Source organism: Dermacentor andersoni, chromosome 2, assembly GCF_023375885.2.
Source record: "Dermacentor andersoni chromosome 2, qqDerAnde1_hic_scaffold, whole genome shotgun sequence".
Lineage (NCBI taxonomy): Eukaryota > Metazoa > Arthropoda > Arachnida > Ixodida > Ixodidae > Dermacentor > Dermacentor andersoni.
The window spans coordinates 135144822-135168142 of NC_092815.1; the positions used below are offsets into that span (position 1 = coordinate 135144822).

The 23321-nt window shown below is 49.6% G+C and overlaps 1 protein-coding gene across 1 annotated transcript in view; it reads left to right on the plus strand.

Moving 5' to 3' along the window:
• The window catches only part of LOC126540683 (uncharacterized), a 206298-nt gene extending 183387 nt beyond the window's left edge, over positions 1-22911 (plus strand). The window contains exons 3-4 of the mRNA XM_050187520.3: positions 5212-5800; positions 9551-22911. Coding sequence (XP_050043477.2) covers positions 5212-5573 — 362 coding nt within the window. The 3' untranslated portion in view covers positions 5574-5800; positions 9551-22911. The remainder of the gene's footprint in view (positions 1-5211; positions 5801-9550) is intronic.
• The last annotated feature ends 410 nt before the right edge of the window (positions 22912-23321 follow it).

The window sequence follows — 23321 nt, forward strand, 5'->3', positions numbered from 1 at the left end:
CATGCCAATTGCGAAAGAAAGAAAGCCATCAGTCACGGCGTCCCCCGCACAAGGTCATCGTGAAGATCAAAATCAGTTGCAGTCCACAATGATAAGCGACCGCCGAACACGGGTGAAAACACGCTGGTCGGCTTCCGACAGGTATGTGGGCTTCGTTCTTTTGATACACGATTGACAGCACTGCTATCCATACGCGCAGGCGTGTAGTGGTCTTTTCTTCTTTTTTTTCACATTTTGCGCGCTTTCGTCAAAGCTCGTGATCGACCGATTGATTGATTGATTGATTGATTGATTGATTGATTGATTGATTGATTGATTGATTGATTGATTGATTGATTGATTGATTGATTGATTGATTGATTGATTGATTGATTGATTGATTGATTGATACGTGCAGCGTGGTTCGACAAAGGAAAACACTGCCCGATAGCAACGCACTACCTGTGAGCTCAACTCATTTCCGAGAATTCCGGGGGTTCGATAATCAAAGAATCACGCCTGTGGCCATGCAAGAGATATAAACTACCGCGCACGCATGAAAAATGAACGCGCGACCGCGCGGAGGAATGAAAACTATATATATATATATTGTTACGATGGTTGACGGGTGGAGGCAACGCCCCTCCCGTAGTGAACGAGACAGTCGTTCCAGCCCAAGAACGCCGGGTTTATTCACGCTCGGAAATATAAAGAAAAGATAAGGGGAGAGGGAATATGTGACAGAAAGAGTGCGCACATGCGCACTGAAGGAAATAGCTTGCTTGTCATGTTCATGGGTGACCGCATATATATATGTATATATATATATATATATATATATATATATATATATATATATATATATATATATATATATATATATATATATATATATATATATATATATATATTGAAATGAAAAGAAAGAGAAGATGTCACCCTGTAATGGTGAAAGCTACTCCTTTCGCATAGCAGAAACAACACGAAAAAAATATGTGCAGTAATAAAATGAAAAGAGACCACGTCATAGTGCCAGAAATCCTCAGCACACAGTCCTTAATACCCGCGAACATATAAAAATACAAAACTCAAAGGCAAGTCGCACCACAATGAGTTCGTAAACAAAGTCACAAGCACTCACAAGCGGCCTTGATGTAAACTGTGGTAAGCACATAAGCAGTGGGCACTATTCAGTGAGTTATCTAATACTTGTCAAGGGTGCCCGTGTCATCGTAAACATGTTCGTGTGAGTTCAATGCTCTTCGTTGTGCTATTTTTTATGGCCATGGGCCCACCGATTATGTGAGTGAGAAAGGTCGGTGAGGATCAATGGAGTCGCCTATGTTTCTCTTGCTCTAGCTGTCGCCTATGTTTCTATACGGGGCATTCGAGGAGTAGATGGCGAACATGCTCATCGCCGTTGCCACATTCGCAAACCGGTGAAGAAGCCCGTTTTATGCGATATAAAAAAATGTTTGGTGAATGCTGTCCCAGGGCGCAGTCGATAATTGAGTGTCTCGGCACTTTTCGACATTTCTGGATCCGGTTTGTATTTGAGATGAGGGTCCACTTTGTAAAGAATCAAACCTTTTGTTTCCAGTTTCGCCTGAATGTACGACAGGGGCTGAATACAGGCTCTAAAATGTACGTTTCTGAATGCGCCATGCTTTGAAACCAGCTATTGGGCGTTCGCTCGTCACATTCCGACGTAATTACACATAGCAGGAGTGAAAAGTCTATGGCTCTGAGGAAGGCCACAATTGCTTCGTCCGAAAGGAAAGTCGATTATGCATGGCCTGACCACCATTTCTTTTTCTTTCCTTTTTTAAAGTTTTAAGCATTCACACGCTAGAAAACTCTCCATTTTACAAGTAGTAATGATTTTCGTGCAAGCATTTCAGGTGCAGAAACTGGAATCGCGTCAAAATAAGCAACCGAGAGCTGAAAAAAAAACGAATTCGTTCGGAAGAGCGCGATGGTGGAGCTGATGCTTGAAGCCCCGTAACCGTGCTCCTCATCGAAACACCCCACACAGCCGCTGGGCGACCGTGCCGATCTAATCAGGCCGCCGCCAACACTCTCCTCGCACACGTTCTTACTATACGTCCGCGTACGAATGAATGAAACAAACACACACAAAAAAGTAAGGAGAGAACGAAAGCGCACGAAGGAGAGAGTCATATGAGAAAGCCCAGTAAACGCACACAGAAGCCCGCGGAAAATAAAGGAGAGAGCCAGGCGTAGTCTCTGCACGCGCGCGCACACACACGCACAGACACAGACGCACACACGGCCAGACGAAGGCGAAGCGAAAGAACGACACGATACCCGCCACAGCTCTGCTCTCCTCGGAGGTGCAAGCGCTGTTCCTCGACGTGGCATTGGTTTGCCGTCGCGGCCGGCGGCGATCCCTTTCGTGCGGTAAGCGACGGAAGGAGAAAGGCACGAGTAAAGGTGGGGAAGACGAGGAAGAGGAGACTCGTTGATCCGCTAGGTTGTTTCGACAACCTCTGTGCTTTATACCTCTTTCCCCCCTGACCACCGCCCGCCTCGTCCGCGGCACCAATACCACCACCACCACTACGGAGCGATCTCTTCTTCGTCTGGCATCTTCTCTTTATCCTTTCTTTCTCTTTGTATTTTTTGCGTCTTCTTCTTCGCTTTCTCGTCGCTGCCCGCCGTGCCTGCTTCTACTTTTTTGTGTGTGTGGGTGGGCGGTTGCTCTTGCTTGCTTTCCTACGTGTGTCCGTGCGTGTGTTCGCGGGGAGGGCGCGCGCGCGCGTACTGTGTATATAGATCGCTCCTCTTCTGCCGCTGCAGCGGCGATATAAATACACCGTGTATATAGAAAGGGGGGGGGGGGGGAGCAGCGACTGGCGCGCGTGCGCGCGCGATAGAGCTAGTGGAGCGAGGCAACCTCTTCGCCGTCGTCTTCTTTTCTTTCCGGCCGCTCGCCCTCCGCAGAGCGGCGGACCCTCCTCTCCTCATCTTCTTTTGCTGCGTCCCGTCTCTCCATTAATCACAGCTCGGGCAAAGGTAAAGACTGCAGGGTACACAGGACGAGGCGGCCGGCTGCAACGCTATATAACAGCGAGCCCTGGTCCTCGATCTCTCCTGATCAAGTCTCGAGTCACTGGAAAAAAGGGTATTCATGCACGGCTCCTCCGCGTTCAGCTCGCGCGATGTGCCTTCTATTCAGTGTATTTGGAGGCTAGCGTTGAAGACGGTGGTTATATCAGGCTCCGAACGGAGCCCCCCCCCCCCTTCCCCGCTGGCTCGTTATATTTAACGCGCCTGACTTCGCCCCGTTAAAGCGGTTAGCTTGAAGAAACGGGCTCGCGTGGAAAGCGCCACAGTTTACTGCGCTTCTGTGCTCGTACATGAACCGGAGCGTATAAAGTAACTGACAGCGGTAATAACGTCGCGAGCACGCCGTGGAACTTTAAGAACTGTTTCTAATTGATTAATTGTGTCTCCTTACGTAGCTGTGCCATAGGCACATTGTAATTTATAACAAGCCAGTCCTGTCGCCACTTGCAACTTCTGAACATGTCCTTACGCTTTCCGCCCACGCTCCTCCGTCCGTGTGCCTGTGTGCAGAATCTACGCTGGCACTTTCTTTTGCGTGGGCTTCTATGCGCCTTTACGACACCCTCATACGACTCTCTCTTGATGACGGTTTTTTTCGGAGCCCCGCTTCACTATCATAAGCGAATGGATTCACACACCATGTGCGCGTCACACACACAAGTGTACGGAAACACAGACGTGCATCTGTCGACGACCGACCATCCCCCTCGGTGCAAGTTGGCGACTACGGATTGTACTTCTCGGCACTGTACTCAATTGCAGTGAGCTGCATCGCGTCACGACAGCTTCAAGCATCACGTAGGCGGCGTGTGTGACGCTATTTTGGGCGCCAGTTTCGGAATCGAAGCCCGGAAGTGTCGGAACCATCTCCGCAGCGGCTTGCTCTTTTAAAACCGCTTCAATCGTGGTCCTCATGTCAGGCACACATCATTTAGTCTCTGTATCCTTTCGAAATTTAATCATTTAATAGTAAAACTTATTGACACTTCAGCACTTATGATGACTACACTACTCGCAGTATAATCGACCACGGCTTCTGACCACGTAAGCTATCGTCGCGTAAGTGTTGGCGCGCCGCAGGATACACAGTAGTGTCCAATTTAACGAAAAAGAAGCTGAATTGCACTCAAACTTCCCGCGACAGACGACACTGCGCAGGCGCATTTACCGCGCGGCACGTGATGACCCACGCACCAAAGGCGCGTGCATATAAATTAGGCACCGCCGCCAGCACGTCGCTGCAGGTCTGAGGCGCTCCGGTGTAAGCCATCGCAAATGAATGCTCCCCTTGGTCATGCTGCGTACACTCGCAGTGGCCGAAGGGCCGGGTCGCGAGAACATAGAGCAATGTCCGTTAGCGCAAGGCTTCGATGAGTACTACCCGGTGTGGTAGGATCACTGCATTATGACCACATTACGAGCACTAGGCACCGCTTTTCAGCTTAGTGGTTGGGAAGGAGCGAAGTGAGACACGCCCTCACCGTATGTGGAAAACACTGTAGACAGAGTCCGAGCTATTACCAAAAGGAGCCTTCAGACGAGAGGTTGGTCCGAAGAGGTATCCTCTATGTACGCTCTCTCTCGTGGCCGCACCGTGCTGGAAATGAGAAGCGAGAGCTCAGTTCCCGCCAACAGAGGTTCGATAAAAACTGACCTCTGGCCCTTCCGCGGTTTAGCGATAGCTAAGTGACCGCCCGTTCCGCTGCCGGTGGAAAAGGAAGAGGAGCAGGAGCGGAATAAGGAGCGAACACCCGCGTGCAGTCCACAGGTCCGTGCCATAATACCGACATCATCGAACCTTCCACCTCAGGCAACAGCTTCTAGCAGAGGCCAATAACAAAAATGCATTCTGCGTGTTCGATCTCAACAGGTACTATTCGAAGACATCCTACAGGAAAGGAACGCCTGGTGTAGACTTCCTATAGAGGTTTATGATGATCCAGATACTAGCGCACGGAGACCTTCGGTTAATGGGGCCATCTGAAGTGCTGCTTTTCTTTGTGCTGCTGGTTTTGATGCTGATGATCATGATGATAATGATGATTATAATGACACGAATCATGCCTTGCCATTTAGTGCAATGACGCTGTCTGGTGCGGGACGTTTTTGATAAATGCTCCCCCCTTTTTCCTCCCTGCGCAGACCCCAACATCCCGGACCTACCGTCAATCAGCAACTCGTCGTACGGGCCGCCGGGGGACTGCTACGAGCCGTGCCACGTGAACGTGTCGTTCATGGACGACCGGCCGTGCAGCCCGGACGGTTACGGCGACCATTTCGCCACAGCCTTGGACTCTTCTTCGGTCTCGACCACGACGGTGGCTGCCGGCCCCACGGGGTCGGTAGCCGCCGCCGACGGTGTTGGTGGTGTTGGTGGGGCCAGTGGTGGGGGGCGGACGCAGCAACCGAGCTGTGCGCTCTCGGTGACCGCGGTGGTGACGGTGGTGACAGTGTGGTGGGCGGCGGGCCGGACCCGCGGCCGGCACAGAACACTCTGCTCATAGCACCGGCTGCCGCCTTCCTCCTCTTCCTCCTCCGTGCCAGCAGACGACGACTGCCAGAGCGGCGACGACGCCACCGCCGCCGCCGCCATCCGACCGCCGCAGCCGCCGACCCTCCTCGCGTAGGACGCCGGCCGCCGTGCCGGTGAGATGCGCGCCGCCACCAACACAGACGAGGCGTCGGCGGCTGCCACCGCTGCTACAAGGGAGGGCCCTCTCCGGAACACGAGGTGCGTCTGCGGGTGCCTGTGCCGTCCCGCTAAGGTCACCGTGGCGTTTGTCCTTCGTCAAGTTATTGGCCGACTAGCTTCTTGTGGGGGCAATACGGCCATGATAACTTACTTGAGCCAAGTGATAGCCACGGTTCCGCATCAGTGGACAGCGAAAGGAAAGGGGCGAGCTGAGAAATTAAGTTCTTTTTACTAATTCTCGTAGCAGAGTTCTCTTAAGACGAACCCGGTTAAACCGAATGTTCGGATATGCCGAACAGTGTGCAAGTGCTTGGTTGGTTGCCCGCCGAACCCATGCAAAAAAGAAAAGGAAGAGGCTTAACATGAACCGTCCGTTTAGTTAAGTCAGCGTCCTTCAGATTGAGCCGAACTTCCACAGCCTTGAATAAGAATAAGAGTGCTCGTATCAGAAAGAAGCCCGGAGCGACATCTTGCTTTGGCCAGAGTCCTTCAATGCTCTGCTTTGGCGAAAGCGAAGGGTGTGAACGTAAATTACTCTAGTATCGGCAAGGATGTGACAACATACAGGGCTGACATCATGGAAGCATCAACTCGGAAGGTTCACAAAGTGTCCTTGTAGTGTTTTACAGTTTTCGTCTAGTAATATCGTCGTCATTCGGTCAGTAATGAACATTTTTCAGCCTTTAATGTTTCACGTACATTGTCCGAAAAAGTTATTCTGGAACCGTCGTATGCCTTACGATGACATTATGGGACAGTTTTACGAGATGGCCCGACCTTCAACACCATGTATCATCCTAAATTTTATTGCAAAACCAGAGTCTAACTTGATCTATGCCCTACAGAAGACTTGAGAAGTTTCAATGTATCTCTCCGTAAACACAATGTTGCTGGACCGGCCTATGTAATAGCAGAAGCACGGGAGATTGATTCTGCGGCAAGGACGGATTATGGTAATGCGTGACCTCGCGCCGAAAATTTACAACGGTGAGCCTACCCTATAGCTGAATAGAGCGAAGGCACAATTTTTCCATGCTAATGCGACAAATGCGATACGCTGGACTACAGGACCCTCACGGCGCTTACGTTTATCACACGCACCAAAATAATTTCTGAAAGTACCGTTCGCATACTGCTGAATGTAGACTAGCGCTGCAGTTTGCATTTTGTCTGGCGAGGGCACTATAGGAGCAATATTCAACTTAACGCCTATCACTTCTAGCTCCATTTATAGCTTTAGGTTCTGCACAGGACCAAGGCAGGTATTCTGGAGAATTCTTGAAAAACATATTACTCCAGAGAAGTATATCTGGCTCATTATATGTATAGTCGCTTAGGGTACACGTAGGGGACGCGTCTTATTAAAATTTAATTTGGTACAACTTACACTTTTTCCTCTACATTACCTAGCAGAAATGAATAGCTATTAGATATGAAGCGGTGCGCAGATATCTATTCGGGGAAAAGCTAGCATAGAGGCTTCTAACGCAAATTCACGCTGCTACGAGCGCTTGAATGCTACTGCTTTGTTGTCTGCCTCAAGAGTGAGCGATCCAGTGCGAAGAGTCAAGGGGGATATTCGCAACCTTCTTCGTTTAAATTCAGCTACCAGGTGACTTTGCCGAACCTCAGGCTGCACTGATGTTCGGCATTACGTCATTTTCTATTCAGCCAGGCAATCGATGTTTTCAGGAAATATATATATATATATATATATATATATATATATATATATATATATATATATACATACATATGTGTGTGTGTGTGTGCGTGTGCGTGTGTGCGTGTGTGTGTGTGTGTGTGTGTGTGTGTGTGTGTGTGTGTGTGTGTGTGTGTGTGAAATCTATATGGTAACGCTGTTCACGTGCTTTCCCAAATATGTGCCTCCTTAGACTCTCAGTTGAGAGTGCGAGTGTAGAACACTTACATTCCTCTACTTACCGTGTTTTACCTTGGCGCCTAATTCACAACGGTGAACTACACACCAACGCACCTAAATTTGAGCTTTTCCTCCTGTTTTCTCCTTCAAGTATTGCATATTTTTAACGAGGTTCACTATTATGTAGACAGCTCGTGTCCCGCCGACACGAACGCAGCTGGGAAGATCATACTACAGAGAAACTTATTATATGTTAATCCGCCTGTTGAAACCAGAAGGGGCACATTCTATCGTCGGTGGAACGATAGAATTCATACACGCCGGGTTCCTGCCTCCTTACCAAGCAACAGCCCATGCCACGCATATTGGCGAAGCGCAGTCGACGAGCCCACGAGTGTGAGCGTAAGACGCCTGCGTCTGACGCGCTTTAATTGTAACGCCCGAAACAAACTGTCATAATACGACCATGCCCTCAGCAAAACAAGTGTCTGCAAGGCGATTTATACAAAGTAGGTGCGTTCGAATGGTAATTTTTGAGACCGAATCGAGTACGAATCGATTAGAGCCGGGAGCGAATAGAATAGGGGATCGGTTCTCGAATATTGAGTGCCTTTCTCGTCGATAATGTGAAACAATGTTTGCATTCTAGTATGGGCAATATTAGCAAGTTTTTTTCCATAATTACATCGCACATTATCATGCGCCATGCTTAATCAAAAGCACAAAGGCATGCATTATCAGAATAAAGTCTTAAAAGGTAGCGCTGTGAGCCCGCTAGAATCAATGTATACTTTCGAGATTAAATCGGAAATTCGCGTCGACTGCAAAGATGGCAGAGCTAAAAAAACTTCCCCGACGACGACGATACTCCCTAACGCGAAATTTGAGCGCAGCGCTATACGTGTTTTCATTTCGCGATATATTAGAGAGGTTTAGTTTAGGGGATACAAGCCACTTGCGTCTCCTAAACTAAAATTCTCTACTGGCTGGCGCAGACAATCTGTCTCGTGCGGCACATCGCAAACGGGGCGAAGTGTGGCGCGACTGCCTAGATATAACCGGGAGATCGCGAGAGGCAGCGCGTGTATGACGCGTGAATGCAATGTGAATAACGTCCACATACTCCCGGGACTGCGGTATACAGGTGGTTCTCATTGATGTGTGTACAAGTTCGGTCTAGTGAGGTACGGAGCAGTATCAGCTAAGGATCTCAATACCTGACTTGTCGCCACCAAGATTCAAGCATTGAATTTTGAATAGCAATAGCCGCAAATCGGCGAGACGCAAAGGCACAGAGAGAGACAGGACGAACGTTCAGCGTTAGTTCAGCGTTAGTTCAGCGTTAGTTGAGCGCTCAGTCCCGCGTGTTTTTTACCAAGCGCGTCCTAGTTTTGCGCAGTTGTAATTACATAGTGCAATTTACACAAGCTAGCCAGCATTTGCTATTTATCCCTAAGCTCACGCCGTGTCTTGAAGAAAAATGGTCATTAAGGGTTGCGGACTGGATTCCGTAGTATAGGGGGCGCCAGAAAGTTAGGTGGGCAGATGAGATTAAGAAGTTTGCAGGGACAACATGGCCACAATTAGTACATGACCGGGGTAGTTGGAGAAGTATGGGAGAGGCATTTGCCCTGCAGTGGGCGAAACCAGGCTGATGATGATGAAGGCGTTCTACGACTAGCGCGATTTGCGCCAGCGCTGAAGCACTGAAATTTGGCGTGAAATTAGCCTATCGCAAACGAAATTCTGAACACAGGCTTGTTGGTAAGATTTTCTTTGAACAAAGCATACACACACAAACACAGCGCTCTATGCGTGTGTATTTGCCGCTCGCTTGCCTCGTCTTTAGCGCTGGTCCCTTAAAAGCTGTTACAAGTGCTTTTCTTCTTCCCCGTCTCTCGATGCAGGGTCTTCGCGCGCAAGCACAAGTAAGACCGGCGCAGCGCAGCCCAGCCCCAGCGCCGCCTCCGGATTCCCTCGAGGGCAGCCGCGGCAGCGGCGGTGGAAAGTGGTGGCTCGCCCACGGTGGACGACGTCCCCATTCACCGAGCAACAGCAACAACGAGTCCGCCACCACGGCACACCGCCATCCCCACACCACGGAAGCGGTGCGCGGCAGCCTCTCCGGGTTTCCGGCACGCAATCTCAAGCGCAACACGCACGCACGCACACACACACACACACACACACACACACACACACACACACACTCGCACACTCGCCGACACATGTATACGAGAGAGAAAAAAAAAGGAACTCTAGAAGCCAGACGCAAAGAGAACCTCGTCCCCTCTCTGAGTGTTCTATACAGCGAGACGGTGTTAGACAATCGGCCCTCTGGCGCGATGGGGACACGTGTTAGCAACTCGCGCTCGTCCGAGACAAGAAGGCGAGCTCCAGTTGTCGAATCTGCTGCCTCACGACCGTGTGCCCTGATACTTGGTGCTCTGATTGCCTCTTCCAGAGACTAGGAGTTGGCAAAAAAGCCGTATTCGTGTGATAATGAAACTTCACTGTGTAATTCTCTTCTTTTCCCAACTTCAACCGGAGCTATCTCGGCTGCAGATGTGCAAATGTGGGGTAATCCGACCCGATAGGGGAATCTCCCTGGCCGTCTAATAAATGCAAACGCAGTCAAATTTTCAGCGCACCCATACAGACTACTCGCAAGTGGCTTTGCATTCGTTACCGCGAACTTTCGATGCTCTGAGGAATACCAGACATTCAGTCATAACTGTCGTTCTTGTTGCAATTCGTGTCCCTAAAGCTAGAGAAACGCATATGACATCCGTTCAGATCGTTTGCTTCTACATCTAAATAATAAAAAAGGAGCAGTTCACAAGTATACAAGCGTGCCCAAACTTGCTTGCGGCTATCGCCGAAGAATTCACCTGTTGTTGTTGCACCAGGCAATGGTATCGCAAAGAGAACTCAAAAGTGAGCAACGAAAGAAGAGTCGTTGAAAGTAATTGAAGGACTACCCTATATGTCTAAGCAAGATTTCGTGAGGCAAGCGAAATGTTTCCGCCTGATAGTTTACTCAAGTTAAGCTTGCTGTCCCATCTGAGTATTACAAGTGCCCAGAAGAGCTGCGTGTTTTCAAGCGGTATCATGCGGATGAAAATAAGAGAAATAAAGAAAAAGAAAAGAATGTACCCAAGCGGGTCCAGCTATAGATACTGTTGACTCCTCGACACGGTTCTCTGGCGTCTGGCGCGAAGGCGCAGCATAGAAATAAAACAGGATATATGTACGGCAAGAGGCCGAATAATCCAGCCTTTTGAAGGCATAACACTCCCACACACAGACAAACGGAGGCATTTAACACTACACGCACAAAACCAAGAACACGTCGACGTAAACAGCACACACCATGCAGGGAAGAGAAAGAAAAAAAAACAACTAAAACAAAAATGAGAAGAAGAAGTTGAAGAAGAAGAAGAAGGCTTCTGCTACAACGACGGAGGATACCACCCCTTCGTGGAACATTTCGTTTCTTCGACTAGTTCTTCGTCGTCTAGGTATCGAGGTGGGCCAATCCCAGTGCTTCCTTCGCGACGACGCCAACAACATAAAAGCGCGCCGCGCAACCACACCGCCGTGAAAAAAAAAGAAAACGGGTGAAAGAGAGAGAGAGGAAGAGAGAGAAAGAAAATGTTGTGCCGGAGACCCGCGGGGAGAAGTAGCAGTGCCGACGCTGCCGCCGCATCAAAACAGAAGACGACGAAGACAACCCGTGTGCCTCCACTCAGCCACCGTACGACGCCAACAAAGAGAGAGCAACATCGCCAAAAAAAAAAAAAAAAAGAACACACAGTGCGGAAAGGAGACGCTGATCCTAGTGTACAGAGACTGAGAGCCCGCCACCACAACACAGCCGAAAGAGGAAGAAAAAAAAAAGAAACACTTTGCACGTGCGCGAGACGGCAGCGCCGCCTCCGCTTAAGGGCTCAAGACTCTTGTGTTTCCCATCCCCCCACCGACCTCCCGGTTATCGGGAGAGTGAGAGAGACAGCTTATACGATATATATATATATATATATATATGTACATGTATATGGTGTATATGTATACATACGTGTGCGCGAAGACGGGAGCAGGCTATAGCAGCAGAAAACACCGACGAATTCCAAAGCTAGGTCAACTCTTGCCATTGTTGCTTCGTTTTTCGTTTTTCGTTTCTGCATTGCGCTGCACAGCCGACACACACATACGCGACGGCGCAGTTGGGCACACATACGCACGCGCGCACACGCAAAGCGAAGCCTCGGCCAGCTGCGAGCGCGACGCCGCCTTGTGGCACACTCCCTCACTCCTAGCTGATTCTCTACTCCACGCACACAACGGTACTTGTGCGACCACGCATGGCCGCAAGGCACGTTTGCTTTGTCCCTAAAGTGATCACAAGTTCTATTTGCAGCGTAAGGTACGCGACGAGTGTAGGTCGTCAAAGGATATATAGCCGTGCCATCGTAACCTAGATTCGAATTCAAAAGACCGTTCGTGTGCAAAATCGCTACGTAAAAGCTTATTGAAGCCAGTCTTGCCAGCGGGAAAGACGAGCACGAACGCGCTCGGCCATTGCCAAGCAGTTATGAACAAAACGGTGAAGCTGTAAACACTGGCCGTCTCCCAACGGGTGTCCTGGTAAGGACTATTTGAACTTCGGGTACTCTGGCACCGGTAAGGCGTCTCACCTAACCAACCCACTGCAGAAGGTGCAGTCAAACTTCCGCATAGTAGCATTGCGTACAGTGAATATCCGCTTATAGTGCAGTAAATGTAACCCTCGGTTCTCATAGTGTTTCTACACTATATATGACGAGAAAAATGGATGCAGTGAGGTTCAGATTCCAGCGAGCCAGTAACAACCAACACTAGCGACCTTAACAGCGTTATAACACGTTAGAAACGCAATCATTGTTTTTGACCATTGTGTTACTATCCGAGCCAACCGAACCTAAAGACCATTATTGGTTAGGAGTGTGGTGCGCGGAAAACACACTTCAGTCTGCTATGGGTCTACATTTATAGTTTGCGCACTTACTCGTCTTTTCAACGCTTCGAAGCGGGGCTGTTGAGTGAGATACTCCGGCTTAACTCTGCTTATTATGAGACAATGCGGCATATATTTATATTATTCATTACTGGTTTATGATGTCGACGTTATGCCCCACTTCGAATTTCAATATAGCTCGTATACGCAGAGCCGAGTGAGCAAGATTTGCCGTATGCCTTCATGCGAACGGCGCAGCCAACCCCCAGGAACATGTGCACGGCATGCCTGTTTTACGACATAGAAAACGTACAGGCCGTTCTCGCTACGGCACTACGTCCGGATTTAAATTGATAGCTGCAAACGGTCAGCTTTCAGTATCACGTTAATTATTGCCAAACGCGCAATGGACTGGACAGTGACGCAACGTGGAGAAGCAAACTTTACAAAGACGGAAAGGGCTGGAACGTAAGCCTGCGGCGCTCAAGCGTCTTGATCTCAGCTTGAAGCGCTAACGCCGAGGATTACATTAAGGGAAAGGTACGCGAAATGCTAGGCTTTTTAGGAGCGCTCAGTTTGATGCTTTGACAGAAACCATTGGAAAGCGTCTGCTTGCGCTATGCGTCTCTGGGGGATACATGAGCAAGGCTGATTTCCATAACAGGAATTGCTGAATTCTGGGCTCTTACCTGCTAAAACCACGATTTGATTATGAGGCAAAATTAATTTTGACCACCAGGGGATAGTTAACGTGCCCCAATGCACAGAACACGGGCGTTCTTGCACTTTGCCCCCCATCGAAATGCGGCCGGATTCGATCCCGCGACCTCGTTCTTGGCAGCGCAAAGCCATAGCCGCTAAGCCACCGCGGCAGGTACAGCAATGACTGGCAAGGAGAAGGTTTCACTTCTTCAAGATCCACGGCCGACAAATCAACCTCAAGCCTCGTATTACGACGCAGACAAATGAAAGCACGGTATGACGACACGCTAGCACATGAATTCGGCGGCCTCGAATGAAGTAAGAAAAAAATAAAGAAAGAAAAGGTGGACAGCTTGGAAAGGTGGGTTAGAAAAACGAGTCCTCGCAGAGCAGCGTAAGAGTCGCGCAACTTGACCATTTCAGCAAAATTAACATATCGACGTACTAAACACCCCCAGCGCGGTCTGCAAATATGGTACCAATATTTCCTACACTGTACGAGAGTCGGACATGAAGTGGTATCGTCATGCAACGCAGCTACGAATGGGAGAGCAGGAGGAATAATAAACCGGACAAGTTGGTAGAGATTCATGTTTGAATCGTAGCGCAAAAACCTACACAGGACAAAAAAAAAATAACAGAACGACCGGACAGCACTTTGTCTGCTCATTCTCTGTCTTTCTTTCGTCCTGTGCAGATCTTCGCGCCATCCTTCAAACACGAATGCAAGGTGATGCCCTTGCAGGAACCAAAACACGACAGACAGACAGTGGCGCGTCTCTTCCCTTATTGTAGCAGCCGCAGGTGCGAGACACGGGAGCGAGAGGAGACCCCCCCCCCCCCCCCTCACCACACACACACGCGCAGACAAATAAACCGCCAAGATTTAGAGCACTGCGCGCAACCAGGCGGAGGCTGCCAGAGGGGCAGGCGTTTTCTCGGACGTGTCACAATAACTGTCACTGCACCGCGGCGCAAACGAAAGAAAGTGACCATGCATGGAAGTGGTAACGGGTGGGCGAGTGCGGGCAGAAAACGAAGCTTCTTCCGACGAACGGACTTCTCGCCCATTGCCGTCCCTTCGTTTTTTTTTTTCTTCCCCTTCTGCCGCGCGACTGCGTCGGCTCCGACTGACTGACCGCGCTGCTGGCCGCTCCACGAGCGCTGGGGGTGCCGGCCATTTGTCACTGTCCGTCGCTATTGGTCACCGTGGCGTTAACGTCAGCGCGCTCGCCGTGGTGGCCCCGGCCAAAGGCAGTGCCTCCCTGCTCCCACAAACCTCTTTTCCCCGAGGCGGCAAAGGCGCCTGTCTGCTCTACAGAGAACGGAGGGAACTAGCTTGCTAGGCCTCAGCGTTGCGTTGCCACTGGAAAAAAAGAAGAGCCGGTGGACGCTAAGGGGAGGAGGCGGGTGGTAGGGGGGAAGTGGGCAATGCCGGCTGAGCGAGACGAAATCAAGAGAAGGGGGGGGGGGGGGGGGATTGTGCGGCGCCGCATAGGCCCGAGACGGCGCGCACAAAGGGCGGCAGGCGAATTGGAGCAGAAAGAAGAAAAAAAGGGAGAAAATGAGGAACAATCAAATTGAGAGAGGGAATGACTCGATCGCATATAGGCGGACGGCCACGTGCTTACTCGTGGAGCGGGTAAAGCAAAAAAAATAAGTGGGGAGAAGTAGGGAGATAAGGGGAAGAGCGAAGGAGGTAAAGGAAGGCAAGTGGATGCTTCTATTATCAAGCAAATCCCGCTCCACGACAGTAAACCCCGTTCGGCGCGCAGGAAGCGACTGCGACCCCCCTCCCTATAAACGGGGCCGCACGACGTTCGGCTGCGAACCGCCTTCACAAAAGCGAGCGCCGTGCGCAGAGGGAACGATTGTGCGAGCGCCCCTCGCCGGCAGCGCCGAGCAGCAGCAGTACGCTCGAGACTTGCTCGGTATCGGCCCGAAGAGCGCCACTGCGAAGGAAATCAAAGGAACGAAGCTCGCGCAGTTGCCGCACCGCGCGCGTTTTGCGTTGTATGCGCCGGAGTTCGGGTGGTCGAATGGAGTCCTTTCTACGTTGCTGTGAACTAGCTGTGCCCGCCGGCTTCCCCTTCAGCCACGGCTGTGCATTTATCTCCTTTTGACGCCGCTGACTCGCGGTCGCTTTCCACTGCAGCTTGCTGTGGCCTCGAGCCTAAAAAGAACCGCAAAATTGTATCTCTTCACGGCGTATCTGCCAAATCGTCTTGGCAAAATTAGCGATTATTGCCTTAATTCGCGTTACTTGTTTATCAATTCGTTTATCGTTTTAATCTGTCCAGCATTACGTGCCTCCGTGTATATCCCTCCTTCACCCCCTCCCCCCCCTTTCTTTCATTCGCTCTCGTGAAGAAACGACAATGAAACATGTGGCACACACTCATTTAGAATATCCAATTGCTGAGGAAGAGCCGTAAAGGTCAATCAAGAGAAAGAGTAGTATGTTAAAAAAGAAAGGTTCTTACTTTTCCTTTCTGCACTTTTCTTTTGTTTTAATCGGCAGAATCAAATTTCGGACGCCGGGTGCCTATACACAAGAACACGCACAGAGAGAAAAAGAGAGAGAGAGGGAGAAGAAGCGACTTATCTGCAGCGTAGCGGCACGTAACCAATATACTACGGTACGTGTGGGCGAAGACAAGTTTGAACAGTTGGACTGAAAGAAGAAAAAAACTAAGGCGGAAGGAGAAAAGGCAAGGACATCGCTTTGTCTGTCTAAATCTGTCCTCTGTTTATTTTTTCAGTTCACCTGTTCAAACTCGTCTTAGCTATGAACCAACTAGCTCAGTTGAATATTCTGACACGTGGGCACTTTCCCAGTCAGGCACAGGAAAGTTAGACATCCAGAAAGAGAGCGTTTATACGTGCGCTTATGCGAGCCGCAGTTAATGCCAGAGAGGGTTTCATCATCGGATTATAGTGCCGTCGCCAGCCGCTGCAAGAACTTCCACGTGGATCTTCGCGACCATGCCTTTATTGATTTCATCGTAAACCTTAACCCCGGTCACGCTTGCTGGCGCAATTCCTGTCAGACTTTTCTAGGGATGAATTAGTACTAACATAACATTTCCTACATTTGCCTCTCTTTTTTTTTGCGTTAATGCAGACTCATACTTTCGACAATGCGGGAAAAGAAAATATTACCAAGCGTCAAAGCATTCTAAATAATTTGCTATAATACTTATTTCTATGAACCGGTTTCAGTTTAGTTATCCAGGAGAGGAATGTGTAACGAAGTCATGATGCAAAATGGGGTGTCTCAAACGTGGCGACCAAGACGTATTTCGAGCTCCGCAATCTCTTCCGGCGCATGTGGTGTGCAAAAAGCACAGCCTTCGAGATTCGTTGCTGTCACTCAGGGCCGACCGCACAGCTGGCGCGTGGATTTGGGCTCCACATATTGCTCGCTCCGTACTTGCGAACGCCGCCGCTGCTGTCACGCGTGAATGCGCATCACTCTCGGTTATTTATTTATTTATTTGTTAGCGAACTCGTCCTACTTAACCTTAAAACTGAACGGCATCAGTAAATTTTTGTCTTTGTCATGACGAAACGATACAAAGTCGATTACGCCAGGTCCAGCATTTCGAGATTATTAAAATAAAATTTATTGTGTTTCCCAACCCTCACACAATTGCTCAGGCGAGAGAGAAGTGGTGTGGTAGATCCTCAGCAATTTCTAAAATATGCGTCAGTAATCATTTAAGGTTTGCGTTGTACGTGCATCCTTTCGTTACGGTGCGCATGCGTAGTAGTGGTGCAACCGTGGTCCTCGAACATCGTGGAGATGAAGCCTTTGTGAGCATATGGGCTCAAATATGCCGGGGCACGCGCGCACATTCTTGTGCGTGTGTGTCCCATGGCCCATTATTCGCATAAGACATACCACGGACGCCGAGGTGTCAAGCGAGAACGACCAATGATTGCCCGAAAGGGCAAAAAGAATTTGCACTGTTCGCAACAAACCGCTTCACTACATGCTACTATTTCTAGATCATGCGTACATTTTAATTTTACGAAGAAACGCGGCATTCGCAGGCAAAATCGGCAAAAATTTTAGGGCAGAATGAGAATCACTTTGCCTGCTCACCTTCTCTGCTCAAAGAACCAGGGACTGATAAAAATAAAACTAAGTGCTTGTTCCTGTTCTAGATTGAGGAGGAGGAGAGGATAAGTAGACGGAAAGAGAGGGCAGTTAGACGCTCTGTCTTAACGCAAGCAACTGAAAATGAGCGTACTCCCTTCTTTATCAGAGAACGCCTGATTCAGCGAGTCGCTCTCGACAGATGGACAAATAACGCCCGAATATTCCTAAATGCAAACTCATGTGTCCTACTACGAGGAATTAAAGAAGTGTCGTACAAAAGCGTGAATGATCTTGGAGGAAGCGAGACGCGTCGAATCTAGTGTGGTTGACACGTTCTGAGGATGGGAGGATGGTGAGGGGACTTAAGTTTAGCGTGCGTCGATTGCATTATCAAGAATAACATACTGCATTCCATTCAAACCCGGTGTGCTTCCCTGCGACACTTGCGTGTCGCAAGACAAAAATGCTTGTCACTCTATCATCCAGCACTGCTGAAATTGTGGCATTAACCAGCACCGTTTGCCAACAAACCGTCGGGCACTTGTCAATCGGTAAAGAACAATTAAGGCTGCGTTCATTATTGTTATTAGTAGTAGTATTATCGTCGTGATATTGAGGTCACAGCAAACTTGGGCATAGCCTTCGCACACATTTCCCCGACACAGCCCGCCCCACTAGAGGCCAAGCCAAAACAAAGGCGAAATCAAGTCAGGAACAAGAAAGATGCGGTTGTGTGGGTACACTGGTCACAGACGCCTTTGAGGAAAAAAAAGTATATCTAATAAAGAGAGAGGACGTCGAGTTATCATCACAACGCGAGTGAGTGTGCCGCACGCGGCGTCGACACATTGTGAAATGAAATTTGCCAGGGCGTGTCCACGGTCTCGATTGAAACCCCCCCAGCGACGTCCAAAATGACGAGCAAGAAAAAAAAAAGAAAGAAAGATCGTAAAAATAATAATAAAAAAAGTGTGATCGCTCGTCGTCACGCATGCGACTGCTCTAAGCGCGTCAACGTCGCGTCGTCATCGGCGACGTCCCCCAAAGCAGCAGCGACAGCGAGGGACGCAAGTGCCACCGCTGGCGACGTCCGGAAACAAGACACGACAGTGGAGAGAGACAACGCAGCTACACCGTCAAGACCCCCCCCCCCCCCGAGGCTGTGTGTGTGTGTGTGGCGCGCGTTTGTGCGCGTGCGTGTGTGTGAGCGAGTGCGCATGTTTGTGCGCCGCGACGAGAACAAACACACAGACATATAACAAGAATGGACAACCGGGCCGGTGGACGGATTAACGCCATTTTCGCGTACCGGTGTTCATTGTAGTGATGTTTACGACGATACGGTTCTTCTTCTTCTTTCTTTTCTCTTTCCTTTTTGTTCTCTCTCTATTTCCTGGAGTAGATGAAGATGACGACCCACGGCTTATCGCTTTTCGTGTTGTCGTGTGTGCGCGTGCGCGCTCGACTGTCTTCTCTCTCCGCTTCTACCTGCTTTTTTTTTTTCTTTCCTGGGTGGAAAAGAAAAGCGAGAAAAAATCCAGTGACACAGCTACAGAGTGAGAGGAGGAGGACACAAAAATTTTCATCATCTGCTTGTGAGATTTGTTAGCCATACGTCCATTTATGAGTACCTGATTTCCCTGTGGTGGTAGTGGTGGTGGTGGTGATGCATGGTGGTGGTGGTGGTGGTGGTGGTAGTGGTGTGTGTGGCAAACAAATTTTCGCCGTGTCCGCGTGTGCGTGTGTGTTCGCTGCCCCGCGTGTGAAAACGAAACCACACACACACAAAAAAAAAGAAGGCAACGTGTACTACAGTACTATTTGCCTTCGCCCTCTACCTTCTTGGTGGTCGTCTCCCTCTCTCGCTCTCTGTGCTCCAAGTGGGAGGGAGCGGCACGAGAGAGTGAAGCGAGGTTTCAGATGATGATGTCGAAACACAATCCCGCTCACTTGCGAGGAGTGACTTTTCAGTCATACGGTCGGGCGCGAAAGAAGAAAAAGAAAGAATGATGTGAACACACACGCACACACTCGTACACATAAACAAATGCAGGTGACGTGGACTGGTAATAACTCTATACCGCAAGAAAAAAAAAGAAAAAAAACAGGAAACCAAGTGGGCACACGCAGCCTGTTTTCCATGTTTTTAGGTTTTCGAAGAAAGAGTTCTTGTATAGTATACTATGTATAGTTTTTGCTGTTTCCGTTTGTTCATTGAAGTATTGTTGTTTCTTCGAGGGTGCGTTATTATCTGTATAGAGGCGTAATGAGCGTGCTTCGGCGCGCTTCGTTTGGCAGCAGCGCCTGCCGCCGTGCTCTCGACGTTGCGGACGCGTTTGCGCGGTCACGCCCGGTTCGCGTAGGGAGCGCTGCGTTCGGAACCCCGGCCCGACCAGAGCTTCCACAAGCATCTTCTGGCGCGCTTCGTTGCAGCCTTCTTCGAGCGAGCGTCAGTGAAATGAAAGAAACCTTTGCTTTAGAGGGTGACATGCCCGTTTTAAAAAGCAGAATTTAAAATTTGAAAAAAAAGACGCCTCCAGGCGTTACCTGTACACGGCTACCAATTCAAAGTCAGCAACACCTGGGCTGTGTCGTACCGATTTATGCCAGATTACCAGAGAGTTAGCGACTTCGTTGCAGTACTGCAGCGCACGTCGAGTTTCAGGACACGCGTTCTCTACCTCATGACGCCACGCATGAACATGAAAATGCCGCTAATTTGCATGCCTATGCGTCACGCATCCTTGTGAAAACAAGGTGGCACCAATGCTTTACTTGTAATTCAAGACAGCGTGCCAGTTAGGGCTAACGCAGTCTTCTTCTTTATGAGGAACACCAGTGGTAGCGCGAACTAGGACAACGGCGTAGTAGACAGAGCTGACACCTCTGAATGAACTAAGCCAGCAACAAGCCTCTGTTTTTTTCTTTTTTAAGCTGTGCCACATTTTGTGCCATATTTCGCTACGCATGCCTCGTTAAAGTCATGAATTCCAAGAGAGGCGTATACACAAAACCAAGAAGGATGCAAAAAGCAGCCTACGCAGGAGACGTACGTTTAAGTACGACTGCAGACGTCGCATGGGAGAAACTGCATGTGTGATGACAGCGTTCTTATTGGGCACAGTACCGAAACGGCCGATCCGACATAAGCGCTTCGCAGACTGGGCTCGCGACCGCGCAGCGCTCTCTGACGGTAGGAACGAGAGCACGCATATAGTTATATTCACCGCTATAGAGTGTTGAATCAAACAGTGAGGCTGCGTTCAATCCCTCAGACTTCGGCAAGGGTACAATGCACGAGCGAACGAAGTGCGGCAGAACGACAAGCGACAACGTGACCTAAAAGCCAACAGGTGGCCTGCACTGGTTCCACTATGGTCGCCATGTTAGAAAACCGTTGCCTGCCTTCGTTTCATTTTTGTCTTTTTTTCGTCCACTTAACTCCACCAACTTTGTGGAACCTGCGAGTAGCACTGCAACGTGGCGTGACGTCAGAGGCGTGACGTCACGGGGAACCCACTGACGCCATCGCGGCCGCATGTTGGAGTACGAGTAGCACAATAGCAAGTTGCACCTTCTAAACCTGAGCCCATATTCATAAAGCGGTTAGTTCGCCACAGCCGGGTTTCTTTTTCCCTGCTTTTCCTTTTTTTTTAAGGAACTGGCGTTGCTCAACCTTGATTACGGAATTCGTGTTATCGAAGGCCGCCGGCCTCTGGCGAACGATCGAAAAGCTTGCCCAAGAGAGACTCCGATTCTCTCCTTTCCAGTATCACTGCAAGGAGTGCGAGGGGGGTTCCAGCACGGCGTCGGTGGCTCAGAGTGCAAGCTATCTATAGGTGCAAGCGTGTGGCTGCTTTCTTTGTATCGGTATGCCGGGACTCTGTTCTGTTCTCGTTCTCGACCTCCGGGTAAACCGTGTAGATCACGACTGCAGCCACACAGCTATCGTTCAACCGCATCTTGTGCATAACGCGCACGCCGTCACTCTTGGCGACGTGGGGCGGACGCGCGGTCACGTGCTTCTGCCGTTGGCGTCTGGGCGATTGAGCGCAGTCCTGCGTTCCCTCTTTTTTCCTTTTGTTAATTGAATGTTAAGCGAGAAAGAGAGAGAGAACGCTGTGTGCACGGTGCGTTTTTTCAGAGTTACCTATTGACAGAGCTCTATAGAACCAATGTTTACAAATAGAATGGCAACTATATCGAACGAGTTTGCAACAAAACAAAATGAAGGCGAGAGAGAGAGAGAGAGAAGTTCGAGAGAAGCAAAAAAAAAAAAGGTCCCAGCTGCACGAGCACAGACGCAGCAGAGTACACCGCCTACGCATCGCCGCTGGTGATAAGCGGCACAGCTGTAGAGCTATAGCGCAATTTAAATACACCCCTTATCCTCCTCCTAAGCGAGTGAAATGAAATCCCAGTGAAGAACGATACCGTGTACCTTATGGTAAAACGCGATGTTTACCAAAACATTGCTTATCTAGTTCTTTTTCTTTCTTTCGGAATTGCGGTACACGCTTAAGCCGCGAATGTTTTTAGCCCATTTATACCAGTGCACTGCTTAGCTTGAAAGGGTAGCTTTTTGGTCAAACTGGGTTCTCTTTGTGGCACACATGAAACGCGCACTCCTCAACTTAGCAGCTGTGCTCTTTTTTTATTATTATTATTTCTAAGGGGGGGCGGGGACATGCATCGTCCAATCTTCGGGCTATAGCCTAAAAACGTTATGCTCCGCAAAGCAGCATCCACGGCGCTTGCAAATGTACAGACCTTATTAACCACGTGAGTGGTGTCGTTACTAAAGCCGTACAGATTAAGCCAACTCGTCAGCCCGAAAGCACGTGCAAACGCCCCATTTTTACTCGTCGCGTGCTTCGGCTGCGTACGCTGTTTTCACAAATCAAAGCAACGAAATGTTAATACGAGCTGGGCTACCGAGCCAGCTGCAGTGAGGTACAAAATTCACAGATCCCCAATACGTTGAGTGCGTTGTTTTGAGACTGCTCTTGTATCCAGCGGCCCAGTCGCGCGCGTATAGTCACATTGTCATATTGATAGGGCACTGCGCAAGCGCTGAACGTTAAAAGTAGAACACGCACGCTGGCTACGTCTGCTCACTGCCCGCATGTAAGGCCGAGCATTTTATGAGCCCGGCTCAGTTGTCCGTAGGTTGCGCCTGGCTTCTCTAGTTGAGCACTTGTTATGCTGTGCTCTACTGCGAAACCAGCGCTTTCACAGGGGGCTACGACGACTGTACTAAGCTTAATTCGGAGCTCAGCGGCGCCTCGAACGGTGTGAACTAGCTGCGTATGGACTCGTGCATCTTTGATCCATCCTAGGTCTTCAGCAATCATATGCAAGCGTTCATGAGAAAAAAAAAATGAGGTGGAGAGAAGATGAGGAACAAGCTTGTTATGTATAATGTTCCGGGAAATGGAAGTAATAAACCGAGAGACAATGCTATAGATGGGGACTCCTGTGTGCATTATACACGCCTGCCACCCGGCAATGCGCGCGGACTGCGTCTTCCGCGACGATGGCGTTCGTTGCAGGAAAAGCGTTTCGAAGATCCGAGCGAAGCCTTTCTGATTGCCAACTGGCGACAGCGATTAGTTCGTCCTGCGCACAACCGCACACAGAGCTCACCGACCAGAAGGTAATGGTTTTTCGCGTTCATGTGTCAGAAGGTCGACACGACGCCACCAAACTTGCGTCTGTTTTATTGCGATAGCGGTGTACAAGAGAGTTGCTGGCCTTTGTTTTTGATGTCGAGCGGGTCTCGGAAGCAGTGTTGTCAAAGATTGAAGGTATGGCCGATCCTGATAATAGTGCATGACATATGCGTCCTCGTTGAGGTGCAATGCCACAGATGCGC